The 27226-nt window shown below is 41.1% G+C and overlaps 1 protein-coding gene across 3 annotated transcripts; it reads right to left on the bottom strand.

The window, feature by feature from the left end:
- Positions 1 to 3628: 3628 nt before the first annotated feature.
- On the bottom strand, positions 3629 to 26618 carry MELK (maternal embryonic leucine zipper kinase). Of its 3 annotated transcripts, XM_050307681.1 has the most exons (18): positions 26539 to 26618; positions 25986 to 26087; positions 25608 to 25693; positions 25135 to 25251; positions 23893 to 24036; positions 22374 to 22442; positions 21209 to 21301; positions 20003 to 20101; positions 17757 to 17825; positions 17143 to 17241; positions 16108 to 16194; positions 14614 to 14742; positions 12129 to 12266; positions 11242 to 11467; positions 9448 to 9538; positions 8833 to 9001; positions 5373 to 5476; positions 3629 to 4282 (listed from the first exon to the last, which is right to left on the bottom strand). In XM_050307681.1, the coding sequence occupies exons 1-18, from the start codon at positions 26552 to 26554 to the stop codon at positions 4105 to 4107; spliced, it is 2016 nt and encodes a 671-aa protein (XP_050163638.1). In that variant the 5' UTR covers positions 26555 to 26618; the 3' UTR covers positions 3629 to 4104. The 3 variants fall into 3 exon arrangements, with proteins under 3 accessions (XP_050163638.1, XP_050163639.1, XP_050163640.1); XM_050307682.1 differs by lacking the exon at positions 17757 to 17825; XM_050307683.1 differs by lacking the exon at positions 12129 to 12266.
- Between the last annotated feature and the right edge of the window lie 608 nt (positions 26619 to 27226).

Genomic DNA, 27226 nt, shown 5'->3' on the forward strand with positions numbered 1-27226 from the left:
TAAAGAGTCAAGAGGAGGCTCCAAAGCTTGGCTAATTCCATCTTACAAACCATATGTTGCTAAAAGTCATATGCTTGGACAAATGGTAGCATCATGGAGAGATATGACTAAAGCCAAGATGATATTCACATAGAGCTGTCGTGGTTTCATCCCAGACAGCAACTCAGCCACACACAGCCACTTGCTCACTCCCCCACAGTGGGATAGGGGGATAAAAGTGAAAACTCATGGTTTAAAATCAAGGTAGTTTAATAGGTGAAGAAAAGACTGTGCACACAAGCAAAGCAAAGAATTCATTCCCCTCTTCCCATGGGCAGGAAGGTACTCAGTCATACTCAGGACAGCAGGGCTCCATCACACCTTACCATGACTTGGGAAGACAATGCTATTGCTTTGAATGTCGCCCACTTCCTCCTTCTTCCCCCAGTGTTAAATGCTGAGCATGATGCCATGTAGTCAAAGATATCCCTTGGGTCAGCTGGGGTTGGCTATTCCAGCTGTGCCCCCTTCCAACTCCTTGTGCCCCGTGGACTGCTTAGAGCATGAGAACTTGAAAAGCCCTTGACTGAGGTTAAGCACTGCCCAGCAACAGCTAAAACATCTGTGTGTTCTCAGTGTTATCCTCATCCTAAACCCAAAACATAGCACTGTAGCAGCTCCTGGAAGAAATTAAATCAATCCCAACCCAAATCAGTATAATAATGAACATAAACTGAGTTTAGACTCTCAAAGAGGTTCCTAGCTGAGGGAGAGAGGTTAGTATAGACTCCTAGGTGTAGCATACCAAGCATGCTTTCAAGACTAATACATATGACATTGTACAACCTAGCTGCCTGAAAACAGGGAAGCAAGACAAATCTTCAGGCCCTCTGTTCCTCTGTGCAGACTTCCACAAAGTTGGCACACAACCCATGCTTCTCCTTATCCACATAGCTCCTTCATCTGTTCATCTTTGGTTTTTTCTCCCTCTTGAGTTCCATCTGAGGTCAGCTGAAATAGATTTCCAGCAATTTCAGTAAAAACAATTACTGATCGAAGCGGCGCTTTGGTTTTTAAAAAAAAAACCACAAAGGATTCTTGTTCTTGCCCATTTACTGATTCCTATCACCAGATGGCATGCATTCACAGCAAGGAATATTAGTAAAAAAAATTGACAGAGTAGCCTATGAAGAGGAAAACCTTATTTCACACATCAGAGCTTGTAAGACAATGTGAATTAAATCAGTGATTTTTACCTTAAAAGGAATGAAGAAGACATCTTAATTACTGTTTGTGCATTCATAACATCAGTTTTGTCACCATAGGGAGGAGATAATTACACAAAATGTGCTTCTGAGCAGTCGCAGTTAGGGTGTTCCAGGATACTTCTGTAGTTATTCCTGAATTTAAAACTCAGTGAGTGCAAAGGCAAGTGAATGTTTCAATTCTTCAGCCCTTGGGATTCATGATTGTGATTGGTGATTTAAAACACATAGCATGCTATTCATTAGTGAGACTGTTATCATTATGCCTCCTTCAATCAGCCCTTCCAACTTTTACCCTAACTTCAGTTCTGATCCAGTTCCAGACAGAAACCAAATTCTTGAGAAATTTGTATTGGAAAAAAGAAAGCAAGGAAAATCAGAGCTCACACAATACTGCAGCACTCCAGATAGGTATCAGCTACAACCCTTGGCTGCTTCATCATTTGCAGCCGATTTACAACTGATATTTAGCAAACTCGAATTTCAGTATGCAGAAACCAAACAGGAGTGTCATGTTGCAGTTGGGAATACCAAAAGTATTTAAATGCTGATATGAAGCTTTAAGCACTAATTAGAACAATAGGTTAGCTATGCTTTTAGCAATGCAAACCTTTAATTCATATGCCTGTCACATTCCACTTACGAGATTTCCTACACTGTGTAGGCATCACCATTTACACTTCAGTACTAGCAGTTAAAGGATGTCCTGAGCATAGTTGTCTCCTCTAGCATAAGACACTCCTCTGTGTGTGTCCCCTGCTTGCCATCTGGTCTAGCCCAGTGTTCACTGGAAGCATGCAGCACTCACATATGGGGCCCATGGGCACACCCCAGGCTTGTGTGTCCCCCCCAAAACCAGCATGCGCTTTTTACCCACCTGAAACCCCTGCCCAGGCCTCCTGCTTATCTGCTAGTCCAGCTTCACATTTGCTGGGGAATACCCACAGTCAACTGGGTTGGGAGGACGCAGACACTCTACCCCACAGCCAGTACTGGGCTGAGATCCCTGAGCATCACCCCATCAGCTGGCACCTCCCCACTGACTCCCCCCAGCCATCTCACACCCTTGGGATTTGTCTCACTAGCTGCAAAATCCCAGTTTGCTGCAGTATTCCCAAAGCCCCTCCACTTGCTGTGACTGACAGCATTTGTTGTCTTTCTGTCACTGAACAGAATCATAGAATACGTCACGTTGAAGGGACTCACAAGGATCATCAAGTCTGACTTCATTCTCCTTGCAGGACTGCATGTCAGGTTTGTGTCCCTATATTTTTTATTTCTGACTTTCCCCCTTTTCCTTACTTTGCCATTTGACAAGGTCCTCAGTTAGATAACCTTTCAAAAGTGAACACGACTATGTTCCACACCCCTTATCAATTAACATGACCGACCCACCCTGGCTCTCATTACAACCTCTCTTACCCTCTGTCAGGTGGATTTGCATCATTGTTCATGTTGTCCCTCTTTTCCTCCTAGTGCCTTCTGCATCTAAAAGATTCTTGACCAGAAATGTTTTGAAGACCAACAGTTTTCTCTTTGCTCTTCCTGCTTGCAAGTATTCCTACTTTTTCTTGAAAACTGCTAAAATTGTCCCTGTTCCTTTACCTGTCTAAAAAGCAGTAAAGTGACAACTAGGCATTGGAAAAAAACATTGAGGGACACTTCTACCTTGGTAGAGACAAAACACCCCCTCCAGTTGTGCGGTAATGGTCACAGAAAACAAGCAAGACAGCTTTCATTACCAGCTGTATCTCTTGTGTATCACTGCAAGTGTTCAGCAATGGTCAGCTCTCCACCCACCTAACCCTTGGGTGGATGTGCCTCAGGCTCTAGTTAAGGCGCAGTAACGTGGGTTTTACATGCAGCATGTGCCAGTTGCCTCCAGGTAGTTTAAGAAAAAGCTGCAGCACACTGTCAACTTGTCTAGGTATCACTTGGTGTCTTTGCATACAGAAAGGCTTCAACATGTGTCTTCCCACTACTGTTGCTTGGGTTTAGCCAGATAAAAAAAATCTGTGCTGGTAAAGCACAGATAAAGGCAAAAATAAACACTCCGCACAACAGACAGCACAAGCACATGCGCCATTTTCCAAAGGTATCACCCTAACTCCCAGCCACCTCTTAGGTGTCCTTTCTTGTTCTGCATATTTTGAGTTTTATTTCTGGTGCTTAAATTCTGTTAAAGGTGTCACTGGATTCCTTGTAGATAGTCAGGGTGACAAATGCCTTCTCCATTCCCAACAGTTCAAAGGTGCTGCTGTTCTTCAGCGATCCTTATATCATCGTGTTAACATGAGAGCATCAGAAAGTGCACAGGCTTATTAAGCGTCATTGAGGCTTTGTAATGAGATACAGCAACACTTTATGTGAGACCACAGTTTAAATCCAAGCACTCTTGACTTCACATTTATTGAAGCCAGTCCTATTTTGTACAACACTGAGCATATATAGGGTAACTCTGAGAACCACAGCTGTGACTTAGTTAATGATCTCAATAAATCCTACTTAAGCAGAGACAAGAGAATTATGCAAATTACTATTTCTGTGCCACATGCACTTGATAACTGAAGACATAGCACAAAAAGCTTCAGCATGTAAACACCACTACTTTTTTAACTGAGATATGGGAAAAATATATGAGAGAGGGAACAGCTTACAAAATTTTGCTTCAAAAAAGTTGCAGTTGCAGAACATTTATTATGAACCTAATCAAGGAAACATACAGAAGACATATGTACAAAAAAGGGATGGTTAAAACCCAAGAAATATGACAGATTTTTGAAATATAGCTGTGACTGTAACAAAGAATTACTTCTCTGAACAGACCTTTCCAAAACATCATGATAAAAGCCTCTGCCACTCACACTTGGCAGCTAGATAAGATGTCTTCCATCAGCCTCTTGTAGACCCAAGCGTCACCTTTAAGCCGTTGTCGCCAAATACCCACTGCTTCAGGTTTATCGAGTCGACACACTTCTAACTCAAACTCCATAGTTACTCTACCAAAATCTGACCGTGTTTGACATTTCAGGGTGTAACTGTAAAAAACAAAAAGGAAAACAGAATAATCATTGAACCATTTAATGTTTGTTTTGTAATGTAATTTTAAATTAATACAACCACTTTACAAAAAATATCCCATTGGTACTCAGAATATTGGGAAACAACCCACAGTTTAGTCAACTGAGAGCTTTGTGAATACTTTATTATCAGAGAATTATTGTTATCATTATGCCCAAGGAACAGGCATGCAGCACCAATGTTCTACCCACAGAAATCACTGCTAGCCACAGACACCCATCCTCAGAGCTGGAATGATGGAAAGTTTCCCTTTTTTTCACAGTAAGACCACTCTTCTCTCTTGTGGTTATAGCTTAGCTGTTGTGAAAACAGGAAAATCTGAATGCACAGTTTGAAACATTACAATGGGAGAAGGTGCTGCTGTGCAATCCAACATCCTTCCAGATTCTGAGCTTGGAAATTCATCAGAGGCTGACGTACACACGATGCCTACCATTGAAATACTCAAAAACTTGAGAAAATGCATATTGAAAAGTGCGCATAATGTTTATTTCATGTGTTGGGTACTCAGGAAACAGGCATTCAGTTTCAGCAGATGTAAAAACCAATCTAACCAATCAGTACCTTAGTCCAGCTAGTAAATCCTACAAGTTAATCCACTCAACGGTGTCAGTATTCTGCACAGCTTTTAAACTATACTGAGTTCTTGGCTAAAGGCTAATGTCTTTTAACTGCCAAGAATGAGGGTTGAAAAATTAGTACATTATTCCTCCAAATTGTCCCATTTGGTCATGTGACTGTACCCAAGCAAACTTTTTGTATTTAAAATTTCACAAGACACAGGCTGATGTGAATTTTGCCTTAATTATCTCACTATTATTGGCTGATATCTGTTGGTCAAAGAGCTCTGCTGGAGCTCACTTAACATAGTTTTGCATTGTGTCAACAAGTTTTATTGCACACATTAATTTAGTGCTTTGTACATTTTCTATAAGATTATTTTACAGCTGTGCCAAGAAAGTAAGCTTAAATACTTCTCTTTATCAAAGATTGGAATACCAACTATTTAGACAAATATAAGTTGAAGTCATCATATTTTACACTTACCCCTTCTGAACATATTCCACATGCTTCTTTGAAAGAACCGTGATTATTTCATTCAACAGTTGGTCTGGATTCAGTAGCTGAGTGATGGTAACATTGCAGTGTGCCTAAAAGTAGTCAGCTTGTTAAAACAATTCAAGAAATAAAAAAATAAAAATATCTCTCCTAAAACCGAAGACACTGCAAAATGTTTTCACAAAGAAAGTTTCAGAACAGCTAATCTTAGCAAAAAATGCTTCAACTTCCCCAAACTATCACCCTGCTGCATGCCCTATAGTTGGGAAATGGCCTAGAGCTGAGACTGAATGCTTCCGATATCAAGGAACAGGCACAGCACTATGCAGTTTTTCATCTATAAAGAAAAAGGGTAACTTACTACTCAAAAAATTACTGTTATAAGTAAAGTATACTTTATATACATCACATCTAGTACTTCATATAAGGGCTTATGCGCTAAGTGAACTCTTGAACAACTTGCAGACACCTGCAGGTAACAAGAGAAAGCATATGCCAATTGTAACAAATCAACATGTCCTATCTAGCTTCTGAAGTCACAAAAGCAGCCGAGAGAAGTCAAGATTGTAAAACAGCTTCAGAAATGAACATACATTGACGATGCAATGTCAAAGGGTGGTTCTTGAGGTTCTTATTCAGACTAATATGTATGCAGCTCCCTGAGATAAGTGCTGTAACACTGAAATACAGTCACGTCTTGTGATTCTGTACTCGAGAGTCTCTAGAATTTTTCAGGAATTCATCAGGAATTTTGCATATACTATAGATAAAGGAAACTGAGGCAGGAGGCTAAACATATTTAGAGACAGAATATCTAGCTTCCAGTTCCTCAGGTTCCTGAACTATTTGCCCAGTCTAGACTCGTGTACAATGGGCTAGTCAGGTTTGTAGCCCAACACATGTCCTGAATTTGTATGACCACCAGCTTGCCTTGGACAAATGCACCTTGGAAAAAGCTTCCAACTGAAATATAGTGTCTGAATTCTCTGTAGACAGGATGAAAAGCACAAAATGGTCCTGTGACTGACAGACAACTCTCACTGTGCAGTAGATGTGCCAGCAGCCAGTCAGCTGAAGGGACATATCACTGGCTTCTACAGAACTACTTGTGCCTCGGTACACAACCTGAGTTCTTTCATGGTAATTACGTTTTTTAAACATATTGCCTACAGATTCAAGTATAAATTCCTCCTTGTATAGCTTCTGAAGTACATATGTTGCATTTGAGTGATGTATAACAGAATAGCTAGGTTTGGAAGGGACCTCTGTAAATCATCTACTCCAACACCCCTGCCAAGGCAGGATCACCCAGAGCAGGTGACAAAGGAATATGTTCAGGTGAGTTTGGAATGTCTTCAGAAAGGGAGACTTCACAACTTCTCAGGGCAGCCCGTTCCAGTGCTCTGCCATCTTCAATGGAAAGAAGTTCTTCCCCATGTTGAGGGTGAAACTTCTTGTGGTTTAGTTTATAGCCATTGCCTTCTCTTTCTGTCGCTAGACACCTCTGAAAAGAGTCTGGCAACATCCTCTGCCACTCGTCTGTGGTATTTGTATGTATTCATGAGGTCCTCCTTTCAGTCTTCTCCAGTTACCAGGCCCAGCTCCCAAAACTAGATGTTGATCTGCAGTATGCATCTGCTTCTGGCTGTTCCTATTTCTCCAGCTGGGAGAACAGATGAGAAGATGACTTGGCCACCAAAGTTTTTCACCTGCCTCATGAGGGTTTTATAACCTTCCTTGATCCTGCTCATTCTTTGGCTTGCAGCATCATTTGTATCCATGTGAAAAAGCAGTCTGTGCTCTTGACAAGTTGGGATACCCTCTCAGCAACATCATGGGTCCTAAGGCCCCAGTAGGCAGCAAACTTGCCTTGACTCTCTATCAGGCAAGCAGATTGGTTTCTCACTGCCCCTTAGTAGAGTCACCCACTATAAGTACTCGATGTTTCTTTTTACAGTAACCTCTGTGTCCTGCTGGTGCAGGTTCTCCTTGGCCTTCCTTGTGGACATCTAAAGCCTTTAAAGCATCATATCTGGTTTTGGTCTGAATGTTGGAGGATGGAGGTTGAATTGGAGCACTGCTGTTGTGGGTCATCAGGGTCTAAGTTATCTCCTGCTCAGTGGTATCTGTTGTAGGTGGTTGGTTCTGAAACCACATCTCTAACTCTGTTTCAGTCCTCTAACACTGCACAATCTGTTAACTCTGTCTTATAATTTGGCCACCTGCCACAACAGGCGGTGCTCACTTCATGCAGAAGGTAGCCTTTTCTTTAGTAGAAGTATCTGGGCATCTATTACAAGCTATCACCTGTACTGACATCTCCTTCCTTACCAGTTCCATCTGAATGGAAGCATCAGACTTCTCAGGGGCTTCTCAGTAGACACACTGTTTTTGGCTCCAAGATGACTACCCACCATTATGGCAGAGACCTAGAGCACTCAGCTGGGCTGTGGATGTACTTACAGAGTACAGCACTCTCCCCGCACACCCTGCCCATGCAAACTGCTGCACCACATCCCTTTGCTGCACCACCCTATTTGCCCACCCTGTTTGCTTGTGCTCCCTGGAGCTTTCATATCTCCCTTACTGCTTCTGGAAATGCCCCTCCACACCTGGTTGCCTGCTGAGGGCTTCTGGGTCCTGCCAGGGCTTGGAGCTGCTGCTTGGGTGTCCCTGATCTCAGAAACCCTCCTGTACAGCTCGATGTAATGCTCACACCCAGACTTACTTCATTTGCCACTGCCACGTGATGTGCATTCTGCACAGCTAATATTAAACGCATGAGTCATTTCAGTAAGAACAAATTATTAATGAAATATTAAAGTGCTCTGTGCAGCACACTACCTGAGGAACTGCTTTTTCTATGGCTACTTAAAGAAGGATAAATAGCCAACCAGCTTGGATACAGTGACATCGAAACTTAAACAGTCAACATTACAGGAACACTGTCAGAAACTCTTTCACAGGGTGTAGTTATTTAGGCTCTAAGTGTAATTTCAGATTCCCTAGACATCTAAAGATGACTCCAGAATGGACATACTGCTTCTGGGCTACAGAAACCTAAGCCAGGAATGTTAGCATTTTTCAGTGGGACAGCTAGCAGAATTTCTATACAAATAACATGAAAAACTGTCAGCTAGGGCTCTTTTAAAACCATCCTGCTTCCTTCACATTTAGTTTAGATGGACTATAAGCAGCAATGGTGAAACTCCTACCTCGATCTGATGACTTGCCTGAGTCCAGACTAAAAGATGTCTCACTGTGATAACTGGGGCACTGTCTTGTTAATAGCAATGCAGTGAGAGCACTTCACTGTAGAAAGCAGGCAAGACAGGTCACAGAAGCTTTCACAAGAGCATTTCTAAAGTTACTGGATGTTTTCCATAATAATAGTAATAAATATAGTCCTAATACTTGTTCTCCTGTAAGACTTTTGCACCAACCATACCTTTAGTTTCCTTGGACAACTTCTAGTGCATCGTTTCTTCTTGCTTGGCGTAAGCATTGTGATCACTTTATCTAGGCCTTTTTCAAGATTTCCAAATATTTTGGCTTTTCGCTTCTTTTGGCTGCTATCCACATGACCTAGGTTGCGATCTAATTCCACTGAGTGACACCTGTTACATGGACAAATCAATCTGTTATTTTTCTCTCAGTGTTAAAAAATTAATTATTTTGGACGTGTCACTAAAACACTACCAGACATGCCAGAACAAAAAAATCAAATCCAGTGCAGTATATTATAGGAGTTTCTGTCTGGAAGTTTGAAAGGTTTAAATCCAGAGATGTATCTAGAAACTGCTGTCCTCTGGAGAACTAGACTAAGAAGGAACTTACATTATAGAAAACAGGAATATATCCTAAAGATAATTGAGTTACATAGTTTTAAAACTTTTCTGTGCCATCAGTGTTTTCTAGTGAAAGTAGAAAGGGGCTTAAGGGAGGTTTTTACCAAGAGAATAGAAATTACTGCTTGCTGCTGTAACAAGGCTTCCTAGGCGGCACATGGATTAAGGCAGTCCTGCTCTAAATCAGGAGTGTACACAAATAACTGGACACTTACCTTGTTTCGGGAAGAACCTCAGCTGCTGTGAATTCATCTGTGTTTGTCAGGTTTGTGGGTTTAATTGGGGTGACTGCAGTGAACTGGCTCTCTGAAAGAAAGCATCCAAGCCAAACAGGTATGTCTTTGCATAAAATATTTTCTTTTTTTCAGCAACAATTTCTCATTATTAATAATTTATTTCAAAAATCAGATCCCTTTGCTATCTCAGGTCTGTATTTTCAAAATGATAAAATATGTTTTTAATACAACAACAATACTACCTCTACTCTACAAATTAAAACTGCAACTGATTTCCCCAGGGCTCTACAAGTCAAACCTTAAGAGTCAGAAATGCAGTTCAATATTAGGAATTTCAGGATCCGAATTGCTCTCTTGCTCTGCCACTGCTCCCACAATAAATACTGAGCAATCCACTGCATCAAATAGTTGGGTTCTTCACTGATGCATTTCCCTTATACAAAAGTTGTAAGTTTATATAGCCATGTTTAATACATAATGTAGGTGTTACATAGCAGCCTAAAAAATCAATGTCTGCAGAGCATGGTTTTGAATGTGCAGGAGAAAACGCTAAGTGAAATAGTCATCAAATGAGTTGGCACAATTAAACCCAACTTCAATTTTCAAAGTTTCAGCTTTCTACAGAATTGCACCTGATCCTGGACAAAAAAACCTCAAAATTTCTAATGAATACTTCCACTTTTCTACTTCTAGGGAAGTGTTAATGCCTTTCCTGAATCAAAGATTTTTCAATGCATCAAAGAATTAGCTGTCATTGTTTCATAATCAAAAATCTAAATAAATGAGCTAAAACAGTGTTTCTGCATTTCCCATTTCAGAGAGTACCTATTTTGCTTTTTAAACTTACCATGATGTCAGACTTCACATTATTGTATACAATTTTAAGACAAACTCGTGAAAGACTGGTCTTTTTATAGCAATTCTTTAAACCCTTTACAAAGGATGACATTAAACAGCAGTAGGTCCAAGATCCCTTATTCCTTGAATCAGCCTGTGAGGACTTACTGTTCCTGAACAATGTTCCTTAGAATCTGGAACAGATGACTCTCCTATTGCAAGGAACACTTGGTATTTGAAGGACAGAGAGAGCATTTACAGTATTAACACCAAAACTTCTATGGCAGTAATTGAAGGAAATAGTAATCTACATATAGGATATGTACATGGCTAGATAGGCTGACTGAAATTTATAACTCAGAAAAGCTGACACAACGTAGACAGATTTCTGCGGTTTATTGCATAGCTGCAAGATGCATACGTTGTGAACAGAAGTATTTTCAATGCTACAATGGACTGTTCCTGTGAAAATGCTGATATGCAACTATGAGAAACCCAAAAGTTAGATTTCCCTTAGAAGCAGCAATAAAAGTAGATGACTAAAAGTGAACCCTTATTTTCACTTACGGTAATCACAAAGGAAAACTGGAGTGTTGGGGAAATCGTGTTCCCAGCCTTCATGGAAAAGTAGAACCAGGTGCAAGTTTTAGGAACACAGCACTTAGCTCCATGTTAGGGTGTGCCAAAAGGCACTCATATGTGATATTGGGAGCAGTAAGGACTCCTGTAATTAGCACACAGGTAACATGCCCTGATGGATGGTTAAAACTCTTGCAGCACTCTACCAGACATATTAGAAAAATCAAGATGGTGAAGAGGGTAAAAAGTCTTCAGAAACAGATGTGTGGATGCGCATGTATTGTGCTCATATTTGAATTCCAATAATTCCCAAGCTACATATATGTTCTAAGCTGTCATTAGTTACATTCCATGTACCTTTAAAGGCAGGTGCCTGAGAGGGTATGGCTTGTTCCTGTGTCTCAATCTGACTCTTCACAAAAGGAGTCCTTGGAGTAGGAAGTGCAAAAGGCATTTCATTTCTTAAAGTTGACTCTGTCTCTACATTCTCTTTGTTTTTATGCTTCTTAGATGCCACTTTTCTTGTCACTGGAGTTGACAGTATGAATTCTGTATCATCCAATTGAGCATCAAGCCTTGAATGCTGCAGAAGATGTAACAAAAAGAAAAGAGGCATCCTTTGCTGTATTCTGATCACATTCAGGAATGTTACAGAAAAGGAAATTCTGAAGCAGGTTAAAAATACCATACAATGCTTGCCTACAGAGCAAAAGAGTTTAAAACTCTTCAGTACTTCTGATTCCCTCAATAACTTGCTAATAAAGTTCTCAAGTAATTTGCCACTACTTTATCTGCTCTTCTAAACTCTTTTGATTGCACATTTAAAACTGTTAGTCACCGACTCATTGAGACACAGCTAAGAATTTTCATTTGGCTTAATTGTAAAATTTTAATTGCTTAATTGGATTTTCTTGTTCAACACAGACAGGTTGCACTTCTTGGGAGACTTGTGCAGCTCTGGCCTAGCTTGTTTGCTCCATCATATTTTTTCTAGTCAGTTTTAAAATCCTCATTTATTCATTTTCTAGATGCTAATTTTATGCAAATTGGATGTCAAGTTATAATCAAATCAATCATGACCTACAGCTAGAGGAAGCCACAACATATGTTCAGCCTATATATTTAAAACACTTCATTACCCAGTTTGTACCTCATCTTGGCTAGGGTCCACAAAACATTTAAATATACAATAACTTTTATGTTCAGTGAGATTGTTTTTGGATTAAGAATAGTTTATCAAACACCTGTTTTGTTCCATGAGTATTTAGAAAAAATTCTTCTGAAGAAGACTCTTTAAACAGTGACCCTGTATTTGAAAATTCCGTGGATCCAAACACACATGGCATTTCATCGCAGTCTTCACACGTCACAATGTTTTCAGACTGAAAAGAAAGATTCAGTTGAGATTCCACTGCATGCTTAGAAGTAGAATTTCATCAGACAGGCACCATTAAATCTAAGTCTAATTTCCAAGTTCCTGATAATGGAAGTTCCCATGATGGTGACCTAAGTTTTAATATCATCATTGTGGATTTGTCATTTGTATCAAAAGCAGATATGAAACTATTCTCAAAGCATCACTGCCAAGTCATCTTTCATTACGTGTGTTAAGAAGAGAAGCAACTCACAGAAATACCCACCTTTGAATTCAAGGCTTGGACTACAGTCTCTTTTTACCAAAAATCCTAATTGTAAAAGAATAGAGCAAAGTTTGAAAGGGGGCTGGTAAACACATATATCCAAAACATATTTGGAACCCTTCATCTGATGGGTAGCTCCCCAGAAAAGTTGTCCTTAAATCAAGGATAACTTCAGCCAAGATTGTTAACTGTCATGGCTCACATCACATATGATCAGATGCGTATCAAGGTATCCTTACTTTCCAACACCTTTTGTTATTTTCAGGAAACTTTTCCCAATGACTTATTCCATAGTACTGCAGTGAAACTGCACACAGTCATTTGCTAGTCATTGGCTGGAATGGATACCATTTTAGGAAGTTACATTCTGCTGTCAGGTAAGTTTCTGGCCTATGTTCAAGGATATCACAGTGAACAGATCTCTCATTGCTACTGGAATAGAGACAGAACTCACTGGTATGCTGCCAGAGCTACCATGATGATTTAGTCAAAAGCCCATACCAGAGGGCTGCTAACTACAGCCAAGAATCTAGGAGTCTGATATTTCAGTTGAAATCATGTTCCATTACAACATGAATGCCTGATTAGGATACCTGGGCTACTGTGTTCCAGATAAAATTCATGGCATGGCAAATTTTCTGCAATATCCTGCTACATCAAACTGCTTGAAATAAAGAAGTATTACATACAAGCTTGTGCCACTAAATTCAGAAATGCCTGAATTAAAGTTTCTATTTGCTTGGTTGTTTTCACGTTAGACCAGGTCCAGCTAGAGAGCTCTTCTAGGTGGGTGTTTCAGCAAATTCAGTTGATATTCACCCACAGTATCTACACATGAACAAGTTAAATGTGTCCTGAGTGCTGCTGGAGCATTAATGGATTGTTGTATTGTGTAGATGTGATTTTCAGCATCACCTGGGAAGGCATAATGCATATGTTAGTTAGTAGCATTTGCCAGAGCAATTTACCTAGGACATCACTAGAGATATAGTAACTTTACAGTATCAGCGCAACTGCACCTAGAGAACCTCCATTTAATCATTGAAGTGTAGAAGGCTAACATACCATGATCATGGAAGTCACATTATGCATACTGAGAAACACTTATGATTCACAATCTGTTACACAACTCTGGTAATCCTACAATTCTCATCTCAAAGAGGCTGTATGGGTTAACTGAAGTGATTTAAATGGATCTGAATCAGACACATAAGAAAGTATTTCTTCTGAGTGCTTGCCTCTATACAGAAAACAGCACATTCAGGCAATTTCACACAGATACCTCAGCTCAAGGGGGAATGGCTAATGGTAAGTCTGAGATTCCACTGAATGCTTCTGAGTTTGTCTAACAGACAAGTAGCACCAACAGTACATATAGCTGCATATTATATACAACACTTCAAGCGCTTTAGCAACTTTGGCCAATTTCTGAAGTGTCCTATTTGCATGCTATCAAACTACAGGAATAGAAACTCCCTTAAAATATACAAAAGTGCTTGAAAATCTCAATCATAAGAAAAATAGCAGCCACATGTTTCCTTTACTCAAAATAAAGTGTCCTCTCTAGGATTATGTTGCCAAAGGAAGCAGATGAGGAAGGAATGGCTCTTTGACCAACAGCTCACAGAGTGCCCATGTCATCTCAAAGTAGGCTGGCCAGGTAACATGCCATGATATTTCAGATTTTCCTTTCTAAGCCATGTGAAATGCAACCCGAGGTACAAAAATACATAGAGATAAGCATGGAGTGCAGTAAGAAGTTAGTCATCACAGAACAAGATCTGGAATGATCACACAGGCCAAACAGGGTATTGGGCCCATTAACATGAACAGCCAAGAGGGGAATTCTGTGCAGTACTTTATACATTGTGTCCTGCCTGTTCTATTCCAGTAAAGCCAATCCATAGAAGCAGCCCAGCTTGCTAAATTGTGTTAATAAGACTCAACTGTTTAATGATCAAGACTTTGTCTGACTGCATATGTGTTCTCTTAATGATATTTAGGGCACCAGCATGTTTCCCCAGGCAGAGCTTTGCAAATGCAGAGCGGGATTTTAACCAGGATGCTGTCCTGCTGAACTCAAGCTTACCTTGAGGCCTGCCAATGGCATGGTTCTGGCATGCCCTGTTACACGTGGAAAACTTAAACAAACACGCTTGCCACGAGCCTTCTTGGATTGAAGCAAGAGGTATGTTGCTGACATCTGGTCATATTTCCACTGGCAAGACAGGGAGAGAAAAAAAGTATTTTAATCTCCTCTTTGGGAACCTTGCAAATACCAGGCAAGCTCAGCCTTCTGAAAATTTCTGCATCTCTGCAAGTTTTTCCACCTGGTGTGCAACCCTAATGTTGGATCACAGTGTAATTTCAGACTTCAGGTGATTCACTTTATGTGTCTGAGATCACAAAACAGGCACTATGGAGGTTCGTTGCAAGTTAGTCTGCAGTTCATGCACTAGCATGGAAACTAATGCTGGGGTCAGGATCTATCTACTGAAGTGAATGTCAAACCTAGTAATTCAGTTTATCAAATATTTCAACCAGACATTTGATTTTTTGGAAGTCCCTCCTGCCCATTCTTCCCCTACAAACAGCACCAACTTTTTGCAGAATTTTCAGCAGCTCTGCTTGTGTGAGGAACACAAGCACCATGTTTGTAGGTTTGCAGCATATACAGTTAGTTGGAATTAGTTATAAGGAATTAGGAGTCCTTCAGTAAAGGACTATGCAAGTATCACAAAGCTATTTGGAAGGACTTTTCCCCATGTAGACAAATTATGCTGATTATTTGCTGTAACTGAAAAACAAGGATCGTCAACTCCAAAAATCTATTGTAAGTATCACACGCAGTTTACAAGTCTGCTTCTGCTACAGTTACATGGGAAACCCAACTGTTAAAAAAAACCCCAAAAAACTATTGTCACTGCTAACAATTACAAAGAAGCAAAAAATTCAATTTTAAGGAAGAATTTTCAGATTTGGGTAAAAGCTGGAGCATGCATCATGCTTTAAGTCTCTTCTACAGCTTGCAATGTTATTGCTAACCTTTGCACAATTTTTCTAGAAGTAGTCAGTTCAACTTTTGTCATTTGTAGTCAAAAGTGACTCACTACTTTTAAAAAAAACTGTGAATAGTAATTCCAAAAAAATATATCTTTTGTAGTCTACCTGGGTTTTGCTCTGATATTTTTCTCTTTTTTTTCTTCACCTGCTACTTACTGAACCATTTCAAAGCAAAGAGCTAACCCAGCAAATGGCATCTGTTGTTCAACTATAAATTTCTTAAAACCTACTTTAACTTTCAGACATGCAGAAGGATTTTACCATAATGGGGAATAACAGTAAGATTTAGGAAACATCATGAGCATAATTAAATGAGAAAAAGAAATAAACAAACTTGAACTTCAGAACTGTAGTTACAAGCTACAGCCAAATTCTAGAGTTCTGCAGGGGCTCCTTAAATCTACAAAGTATTTAAAATGTCATACTTGAGAATACATAACACAGTATCTGATAACACAGTAAATTTTTTTACTCTGTTACCATCATTAATTACTGTAAATTACTGATATATACTCCTTACCTCTGTTATTAATTCCATTATAGTCTCCCTGCTCTGCTCATGAAACACAGAAAGCTCTGTTACGCAGTCCTCGTCAAGATGTCCCAGCTGTAAGAACACAATGGATATTGAAACAAGGTTTTCAAGTTGCCTCATAATCCACACCTCACAGTGACACTGTCATGAAACCCAGTGGGCTGAGTCAAGAGTCAGTGATGATTTTAGATCTTGTCTTTCAAATGTTCAGCATCATAACTAAACATTGTAGGGAGCAGACTGAAAAAGTCATACAGCTTCCCAGCCTGGCCCCTCACAAGTGAGAGCTTGTGAATTCAAGTAAGCCACCCAAGAGGAAGTGAGATTTTTACTAGAAAAGAGGCTGTTCTTTCCTCTGTCCATAAATATCTAAAGCTACTAGACATGCACATCTCTTCCAGAGCCAGCTAGTAGCACTGATACTGCGAGCACAGTCAAGCTCTTCTTTATGTAGAGAAACAGTGGCATCTGGTGACAATGGGAAGCATTGGCTGGCAACATACAGGAACTTCTCAGCACTTTCTGCTGACAACCAGATTATTTTGGTTTTTTTCCTCTGCCTTCATCTCTCACACAAGTAAACAAGTGATGCAGAGACAGGATGAATATTCTTTCAATGAGATTGAATCTTTTATTCACATTTTCAGTGAGGACTACATACAAGATAAACCATAATCATGTCTAGCATGCTTTCCAGAATATTTGTGTTTTGCACCTTAGGCAAAGTATCAAGCAGCCTGGAGAAGGAACTGGTCATTCATATGAAGAAATACTTCAAGAATTCAGTTATTTTGCAGATTCAGCTGCAGAATATGATGAAAACACATTTGAAATTTCTCCACAAGAGAAATCAAGAGCAAGTAATAATATTTTGACAGCTAAAATAATCAGAAAGGAACTATGGCCATCTCGAAGTTCATCTTTGAAGAAATCCTTTCATACCCCCATACTGTAAGGATGGTAATAAGCCAATAAATATTATATTAAACACTTTAATATTCATCTGACCAGAGTACTTACTGGGTATTTACTTTGCCACTGAACAGCGTCAGAATAGCCTTGCATAAGCCAAGGATGACTTAACAGGTGTTTGACTGTAATCCTCTTCTTTGGGTCAACCTGGTGGGCAATAAAAATCAAAGTGATACTTAGGTTGTGAAGAAGTGAAAAAACAATTCGTCTTCTACACAAAATAGGTGGCTAGGGGTAAAAATGGACACCAATATTGTTTCAGAGCTTCTCTAAAAGGAAGCTCACACTCAAAGATATGAGCTATGCAGTTACAATAGATGTCCCAGGGATATGCCGCATTATGGTTAGATTCCCTAGGTATAGCCCAAATACATATTCAGGAAATTTACCTTCATTTATAAAAGAGCTTTTCTTTTGTAGTGCATTAAGAACAACCAAAAGCAAGGTGTTCATAGACTTTGTTAAATCATTTAAACTTTGTTTAATTATTTCTATTCTCAAATATTTTTGAGCAAAGGCAACAATAATCATTTCTTCAAAAATGTATAAGAATTAAACTTCTCATTCTAACACTGAATGCTTTTTAAATGTTTCAGTGATGTAATGTTTTGACCTGTGTAACAGTACTTTATGGACCTATGCAGCAGAAACAATACCCTTACCTGCAGCATTTGGTCAAGGAGCAGCGTACTACTAGGAGAGAGCCACTTTGGAATACTGTATTTTCCTCTCTGCAGAAAAGAATAGCTTTAGAACTAACCTTGAATCTCAGAAGGAACTGCTAAAGTACTTGGACAATAGTGACATGTGTACTCAGTAAAAAAAGAATATCAGGAACATGTTAGCTTTAAGAATGACTTGAAGAAACATCATGGTAGTACTAAAAACCAGCTGCATTAAGTAAGGAAAATGCCATGTTTGAATTACCCACTGCAGTTTCCACCTTCCATCTCTGCCCACTTTTGCAGCTAACCTGCTCCTTTATCCACTGGCTTTGTTCATTGTATCAAGTCAATACTGAAGTTCTAGAAGTGCAAACATGCTGGAGTATGAATGACTGATATTAGCACTTTGAAATGTGAAGATTCACTGAAAACAATACTTTTCAGACACTAAAAGTACACCATCCTCAGTATTAAGATACTCTTTTTTGAACAGGTTAAATCCAATGCTAAAGTTTCAGTCTTATACTGCAGACAGGAAAAAGGTTATAGGTCTAAGAGGTGAGGTTTTTCAAATTATTTACTCTTGGTTTTCTTTAATTCTCAATTAGAAGAAAATTGAAAACAGCTTTCAAAGGTGAGGTACAACAGTGGCTAAAAACCAAACCAAATTCACCATCAAGGATCATTTACTTCTCAATGAAAATTGACAAAAAAAAAATTAATAAATACTCATTGTCAAATAATGTACTTATCATTTTGTCATGGCAGTTTTCTTTCTACAGACAAATTCCTCAATGAAAAAACATTCGTATTATATGCAGCCTACATTTCTAAGCAGAGTATGTATTGCTTTGACATCACAGCTTAAAGAATTTAGCTTACATCTTTACAGACCCTACTAATAGGTTATTTGTGAATAATTTATCGGCTGTTTTACAATGCAGTTTTACTCTGAAACTAAGTAATGTATGTAATCTAAATTTTGTTTTTAATATATTGCTACAGAACATGATGTAACAAACAATTCTCATCTACTGGACTGAGGGCAATGCTGGATAAGTTGCGATATCTACCAGGTGCATAAGATCATACCACGTATAAGTTTTTTTTTACAGAATTTACCACACAGATCGATTTTTCATTCAAAAGACATTCATTCAAGTATTCCCAAATGAAGAGATGTGGAACATTCCAAGGAAAAGAAATATTGCATGTAAGTAAGTCATATGATTCTAATTAGATTCAAACAGCAGATTTGACTTGGAGCAAGTGGTCCAAGTTGAGATTACAATAAATTTCAGGATTTGTAATGTGTGAAATTAAACTCCAGAACAGTGGGTAAGTGCTCTCATTTCAAGCACTTTCCAGTTCATAGCCACATAAAATTAAAATAAATTTGGAGTGCAAATAGCAAGACTGCATCTTAACACCTGTGACGCGATTGGGTTTTGACCACTCCCAGGCTAAGCTTTAAAACCTCATTGGTTGTCTCAGCGCAGTTCAACACTAGCATTATTTGGTGAACACTCCAAGTCATGTGGTTTAGTTTTAGGTAGTCCTACAAGGAGCAGGGAGTTGGACTTCATGATCCTTATGGCTCCCTTCCAACTCAAGATATTCTATGACTATGTGAGTATGGAAGCCATGTAATTTTAATGGTACCTCATCTAAACATCAGCACCTTTACACAACCTATTTGAAGCCTTTCCTTCCTTCTTTTTCCCTTTTTTAAAATTTTTTTAAGTTCTCTCGAACCACTCAAACTAAGCTTCCCAGGGATTTTCTATCCAGGTATTTAAGTCCACTCCATTTCCAGATTAAAAAGCCACACTCTTTGATGAACTAATCCGGTACTTTATGGAGCTCAGACTGTTATGCATGCTAAAAATACTTCCTGTGCTAGCTGCCTCCTGCCAAAGTAGCCCTTGAAAACTCTCAAGGAGTTTTTCTGGGGAGGTTTAACCATACTAGACCCTGGGTGAGAGAAAGATGAGATAGACGAACCCAAAGCCCATACTCAACACTGCTGTTCCTCTCAACACAGATTTTATGGCAGATTTTATGGAAGACAGAAACAAATCCACAAAATATTGATCAGAAGAGTAACAAAGCATAACAAAATTCTACAAATAAGCCTTTTGCCTAAAGCACAGCTCAACAGGTTCTGCCATCAGAAAGCAAAAGCCTCTCATAATGCTTAGAGATGCCTGTTCCTCATGTATTCTCGCACCATGAATACCTACTAGGATCTTCCTGTAGACAGCCATGACATTGTCATCATCAAAGGGGAGAAAACCACACAGCAGAGCATACAGCAGTACTCCCATACTCCAAATATCTGCCTAAAAAATAAAAATGAGTGAGTTCACAAACCGGATCTGTCTACAATGGCTTAGAGACAGGTAACACTATCTCCCTTTGGCACATGCAACTCGCAAAAAGTAGGTTCCCTAAGTCTGGCCAGAACTCTGTACATTCCAAGTGAAAGCACACAACCAGAATTCAGTTTACAATTCACTCAAGCTGGAGCACTGGTAAAACTATTATCCTCTCATTAGGTCACTAAATTGCTGCATTACCTTCAACCTACAAGGATGTCTGAAACAAAAATTAAATCAAATTCACTGGAAGGGATTTTGTATTGAAATGTGTTACTGATTACAATACCTGTCAGCACAGTTACAATCAGCTTTAAAGCCCCTCTATTTATTCTGTACAGTCATGACAAGGTCCATGTGCTTTATACTGTAACTCACACTTCAATCAGAAAACAAAAGGAGGTTTGAGAAACACTGACTTCATGGAAAACAAAACAAAAAAAGAAAACAAGAGTTAGAGGACAGGGACAGTGGTGCAAAGGGCAGTAAAGGAAAAAAGACTAATCCACCCAACAGTAGAGCCAGTTAAGTTTGAGTGAATTGCAATTACAGTATTTTGGATGGTTTGACAAAGGCAAGTAGCAAGCCCTAATATTCCAGACATGGAATCAAAGCTGGATAAATGCAAGATTTTCTTCTCTCTAATTTTACTACACTGTACACTGCAGAGAGCAAGTTTTCATACACAAATTTAAAGGTAAAATACACAAGACACTGAGACTGCACAAAAATTCAAAGCAACAGTTGAGTAATTAACAAATTGCTGCTCGAAATAATGTGGTAGAAGGAAGGAGTATAAGTTACTTTTTGTAGGGCACTAAAGCACAGAGTAACACCTGGAGACAGCAAAGGATTAATAAGACATGAACAAACCAGCTGCAGAATCTGTGGCTAAGAGATGCTATTCCAGGCTGTGACTGCTGTCAGTCATGCAGCTTCTGAGAGCCACTGAGGTAACATTATCCAGTGACACTGAAGAGAGACATCAAGGGTGTGTATCTCAACTTCACCACCTTTAAATACAAAGGGGGCAAGAAAAAAACCACCCTGACCCCCAGCTATGCTACATACCTCTGAGCCAATGTATGCTTTGCCCTGAATCAGCTCTGGTGCTGCATAAGCTGGGCTTCCACAGGATGTGTTCAGATGGTAATCAAGGCCACCCTAGAACAAGACGGGAAACCAATAACACAGAAGTATTGTCTCTAACACAGATGGTGTCTTCTAGCAACAACGTATTAAGAGGCCTCAGAGGCTTCATTTTCCTCTGTTGTCTATCTACATACACCTTATACTTTGCTTTGGTATAATAATATTTGGGTTCATTAGGCAAAAACTCTCCAAGGCCATGAGTGTCCTGCAAACATGCAGATCCCAAGCTGCTCATTCACCTGTTATCCCACTAGTCTTTTCTGCAGCTCCTCCTGTGATAGGAATACTTCATGACCATGAAGAGATGGAACTTGGGAAACAGTGACCCAAAAGCTACTGGGCATGAGGCTGGTTAGATATTTATACCAATATTTAATGCAATAACTTCATAAAGAACCACAAAAAAATGCTGCCTTATTAAAAACACGTAATTACTTTGCCTGGGCTTTGTTCTAAGCAAATCAGAGTAAGATGACATTGTACCATCAAGATAGTGGTTGGAGGGTGCTCTAACCTGACTCAGCTAAAACAATCCAAGGACTTTGGGCCAGGCAAGACCTTCCCATTAAATTGTCTCTTACAAGCACCCACCTTGCAGGTGAAGCTGACAGACAGAGCAGCAGTGTAGAAACCAACTTTAAACTTTGAACATAACTCTGTACAAGCATATGGATCCAGAGGCTTTGTAAATGGGAATTTGATTTGATCCACAATCTCTATACATAGACAAATCTTATGAAAAAAGACACATACCATTGAAATTTATTGGGGAAAAAATGCACACCAACATAGCTCTTACAGTACAAGCAGGTACTCTACACACACAAGGTGATCTCTGCCTTAGATTGGGATAAAAGATGATGTGTAAGAGGAGAAAGCGATCTGAAATTCTGCTCAGAACATGCAGGTTACTGGTTTCTTACACTGTTAAGGCTCTACCAAGAAATCAGCAACGGAACAACTAAGCAAACAGCTCGAATCCAATGCAAGGCTCTGCACTGCATGTTGAAGTTACACCTGCAATTCTTAGGTGTGCACTGTAGTTGATTTAGCTCTGCTCTGTGAGAGAAACTGACACTCTTACCTTTGGCTTTGCACAAAGTCCGAAGTCTATCAGCTTCAGATTATGTTCCTCATCAATCAGCAGATTTTCCTAGTAAAACAAAAAGCAATAATGAATTCTTCTGTACCCAAGTTATTCCAGAAACAACATTTCCTTTCACATTATTTCTTCTTGCCATTAGCAGCTAGAATTTATCTAGAGCCCTCCTTTGGAGATTTTGACCAGTTGTTAATGAATAAGTCCTGTATTCTAGATGGGGAATACGAGCTCCTACCTGCTGAGAAGGGCCTGGAAGTTTGCTAGACAGGAAGTTGAGTGCGAGGCAGAAGCCTGCCCTGGCAGAAAAGGCAGCCAGCGATATCCCAGGTAGTGTGAAAGGAGCAGAGTGGGGGAACTGACTCACTCTCTGTTCAGCACAGCAAGAACAGCCCATCGAGTTTCAGCACAGGAAAGACATCAAACTAAGGTAAGCTCCATGGTTAGGCATGAGCCTGCCAAGGATGCTGGAGTGCTTTTTCAGTGACGAGAGGCTGAGGGAGAGACACTCTGTGGGTGAGAAAGTTTCAGAGTAGACCTCACAGCAGCCTTTTAATTCCTTCAATGGAGACATGAAGACAGAGTCAGCCCCTCCACAGCAGCACATAGCGGGATGATGACAAGAGGCATAAGACTGGAACTAAGGAAAACCCTTTCTTCTCATAAGGGAGAAAGCAGAGAGTTGAATACATTGCCCAGAGACATTGTGCCTTATCCTTGGGAGAGGTCCAAGATGTGACTGGATAAAGCCCCAAGAAGCTCAGTCTGACACTGTTTTGAGCAACAGATTCAAACAGAAGCAACAGAAGTCACTTCCCACCAAAGGTATGACATGATCCTATAAATCTGGCAGCACTCCAGCTGAGACAACTTCCAAGATGTGCACTGAAGGTTTTGCTTGGGGAGAAGTTCTTTGGAGACAATGATTTCATGAGCTGCCTAGTGAAATGCTTGTACAGTAAGAATTTTCTTTTCTCAGAGTTGCCAGTGACTTTAAACATGCAGACTTCCAACCCCTTCAAAGAGAAATGGTCTCAAGAGTTCCATTCGCTAAACCTATGCTTAACCCCTGCAGTGACAGTAAAGCCACAGGTCCTATGGCATGTCCCTCCCCCTGCGTTCTATTGAGTCTCCACTCGTTTAAACTGTGGGGTCACCTTTCTTCTTTGGACATGACAACAAAACAGTGGGCACAACAGAGAGGAAGCACAACAACTCTAAAGCTGAAATAAAGAGGATAGCAGGAATGCCTAAGCACCAAAGTCAGATCCATGTCTGCTCCAGTCTCAACTGGAGTGCCCTATTCTGCTTCTCTTTCAGAGGAAGCTCCTTCCTGAGATACAGCGGCGTCCAGCTCAGCTGAGGAACAAAACATCAAGTAGAAATAATCAAGTAGAAATTCAGGAAACGTTAGATAAAATGTTAGATGAACCCACTCCATATGGAGAAATAAAACTGGGTCTTCATTATTATTTGTGCAAATATGATTGCTGTTCAGACTTACTGGTTTGAGATCCCTGTGGGCATATCCTCGACTGTGCACATAAGCAATTGCTGAAACAATCTGCCGAAAAAATACACGAGCTTCCTCCTCAGAAAGGCGGTCCTTAGAAATGATGTAATCAAACAGTTCTCCTCCAGGACAGTACTGCATGAAGGTAGGAGAAAGAAAACATTTGGAATACAGTCATGAAATCTAAACATGAATGAGGGCACTCTTCCCTTCTCTCTGCTTTATCCCAGCAGCACCCAAATGTGTCCCAGGCCAGCCAGCAACAGGCCCAACAAGCCCAGGAGCCCAACTGTTGCCTGATGTGTTGCCATAGTGAGATGGTTCGGACCTGGCTCCCTGCCAAATGCCCGAACCCACAGCAACAATTCGCCCCCCTTCCCCCTCCCTTCTTCCCCCAGGGCAAAAAAACTATGCAAATTGAAGAACCCGAAATCAAGCTAGTTATATAAAAATATATGTTTTATGTATATTACAGTTATATAGTTAAGATGCTATGTGCACAGCAAAAGGGAATCCAAACACCCCCCGAAGGGATAGGAAAAAGGGAAAAAAAGGACAAAAGGGGATAAAAAGGGACACCGAACAGATACACGCGATCAAACTCAAGAACTATACTAATAACTAACAAAACAGATTTCACCACATCCCTTAGAAAAGCAGGATTGGCAGACACGGCCAGCACTCCCCAAACCTCCATGTGGCAGGACAGTGGACGCTGCAGGCCTCAGCCTTAGATAAGCAAGACCAATGCAAGGACCCACTGTTCCCAAACCTCGCTGAAAGAGAGCGAAGGCCTCTCCTCCCTTCTTATTTATACCCCAATTTATGTAAAAATCGTATGGAATACTGGGAACACTGCCCCTTCCTTGGTTACAAACTGGTCACCAAGAAAGGCCTAGATTAAAACTACCACATATAGCCATGTCACTTTAATGTCACAGGCAACAGAAACTGCCCAGGAGGTGACAACCCTGTGGGAGTTCTGGGGTCCTGTGTATTCCGCTCGTGCTATTTTTTGGAGCATGAGATTAAAATTAAAGTTAGTTTGCTTATGAGAAGTGGCTTTTACAGTAAGACAGAAAATATTGCCAACTTTATTTTTAAACTATAGCACCTTGGACACACTTGTTATTGAGATGACTTTCTAAGAATTGTTTTATTTGGACTTTGTTACCATCCACTGCTATAGCTAAACCCAGGGACCTTCATCATAGCAGAAACACAGTTTCTTACCTCTAAAACCATGAATATTTTCTTGGGTGTCTCAATCACATGATACAGCCGGCAAATGTGTTGGTGACTCAAGTCCTTCATGGCATCAATTTCTAATTTAACACGAGGCAAATCATCCTAAGAGAACGCAACAAGCTATGAAATTGCCAGCTAGTTTGACAGCCTGTACATCACAGTAAGTAGACTATTGCACAACACTTAAATGTCACAGCACATAAATGTCCAACTGCTCAAACTCAAGCAGCTCCAGCTCTGTCACTGCTCACTTGCCCTTCTCACACACTAGTCAGCAAAACCCAGAGTGGCAGATGTACAGTTGCTACTATTCTCATCAGCACTCTGAATTACTATAATTTATGTTGTCATTTACTGTTTAGCATCCACCACCAGCCCACAGAGACAGTTGCACCTGTGTTCCCAAGAACTCCACAGGAGTAGCAGGTTACCAACTTAGAAAATATCTTTTGACTTACCCGTAGAGCAAGTTTGTCCATGATTTTTATTGCGACTTTTTCACCAGTGAGACGATGCCGTGCAAGTTTTACCTTTGCAAACCCACCTAGAATTTGAAACAGAAAATGTGTAAAGCTCTGCATGGCAACAAGCTTTTTTACCTATGATCTCAGTCACCCTGGAGCATGTCCTGTATGCACAATGTGCAGCACTTTTGTTAGGGGAAAAAGTGATCGCTCCACCACCTTCCAGTTACATTTCCAGACTTCTGCCTCGCAAAATACACCCTGGAAATATGCCCCACAGCCTCCGCAGTAACAGTTAATCTCTGCTCAGATAAACACTCAGGCGGGTGAACACGTCACACACACCTGTTTGCATTCCCAGACTGAGCCCACCTGTGCCGACTGTTCCGTGTAATTCATAGTACTTGAGAACTTCCGCATAGTCACCTCCAGCCATTCTGTGAGCCGCAGGGCCCAGGCAGCTCTTCTCAGCTCCTGCGGGGAGAGATCGTAGCCTGCACTCACGTTCTCGGGCACGGGAAGGGGCTCGGCTACGGCCCGGGGAGGGCGGCTGCTCTCACGGGCACGTTTGGAGCAGACCCTGCCAGGGCTGTTCGGTAACAAGCGCAAGCGAGTCCCGGTCCCCGGGGCGGTACCACCAAGAGACTCCCGAGCCCAACCCCGCTGGGAGCAGCGACCCCGCAGCGCAGCCGCCAGCGGAGCCTGTTACCGTTCAAATCTCCCGCTTCCGGCTGCCGGGCCCGAGGGGCCAATCACCTCACGCTGCCGGACCGGAACGGGTAGAGATTGGGCGGGCACGCCGAGAGGGAGGGTGAGAGCGAGCGGGTGCCGCCACGGTGGGAATGTCTCAGCTCCTCGTTCGCAGCTACTGGGGGCGGCCTTGGCCGCGAACGGTCCCTGCAGGGACCGGAAACAGCGCCCGTACCTCCCGGGAAGCTCATCCACGCCTGCAGCCGCCGGAGACGAGAATGGGGCCCGCATTGCTGAAACTGTCGCCACGCACAAGATGGCAGCCGGGACTGCCAGCCCCGCGAGACGGAGCCTCCCAGCGCGCTGCGCGGCCCCTCCCGCCCCATGCACGGCCAGCCGTGGTCACATCACCAGCAGCTCCCTGGGGCCGCCCGTGGGCGCCCCTGGCCACGGCGACGCGTGACTCTGGCCCGGAGCAGCACGGGACAGGCGGAGAGGTCATTGTCACCCCCTCTGGGTAGATGGCCATTAACAGACGCTCATTAATGCAGTGTTGGAGCTTTTCCCTGTACGCACAAAAACCACAAGCCAGTCTGTAACAAGTCTGTCAGTTAATTTAAAAATGCAAGAAATGTGAGGGGAAAAGGGCGGGAGACATGAGTGAAAATACGTGAGGGGAGAAAAGGGGAGGAAACATGAGGGAAAAAGTGTGAGAAATGTGAGGGAAGAAAAAGGCCAGGAAACTTCAGGAGAAAGCATTAGAAACATGGGGGGAGAGAAAAACCAGGAAATGTGAGGGGAAAAGGTAGGAAACATGAGGAAAGAGGCAAGGAATCTGATGAGGAAAAGGGCAAGAAGTGTGAGGGAGAAAGTGTGAGAAACATGAAGGGAAAAAGTGGGGAACGTGAGGGGGAAATGCATGG

Source organism: Myiozetetes cayanensis, unplaced genomic scaffold (assembly GCF_022539395.1).
Source record: "Myiozetetes cayanensis isolate MyiCay16 unplaced genomic scaffold, myiCay2020 scf126, whole genome shotgun sequence".
Classification (NCBI taxonomy): Eukaryota; Metazoa; Chordata; class Aves; order Passeriformes; family Tyrannidae; genus Myiozetetes; species Myiozetetes cayanensis.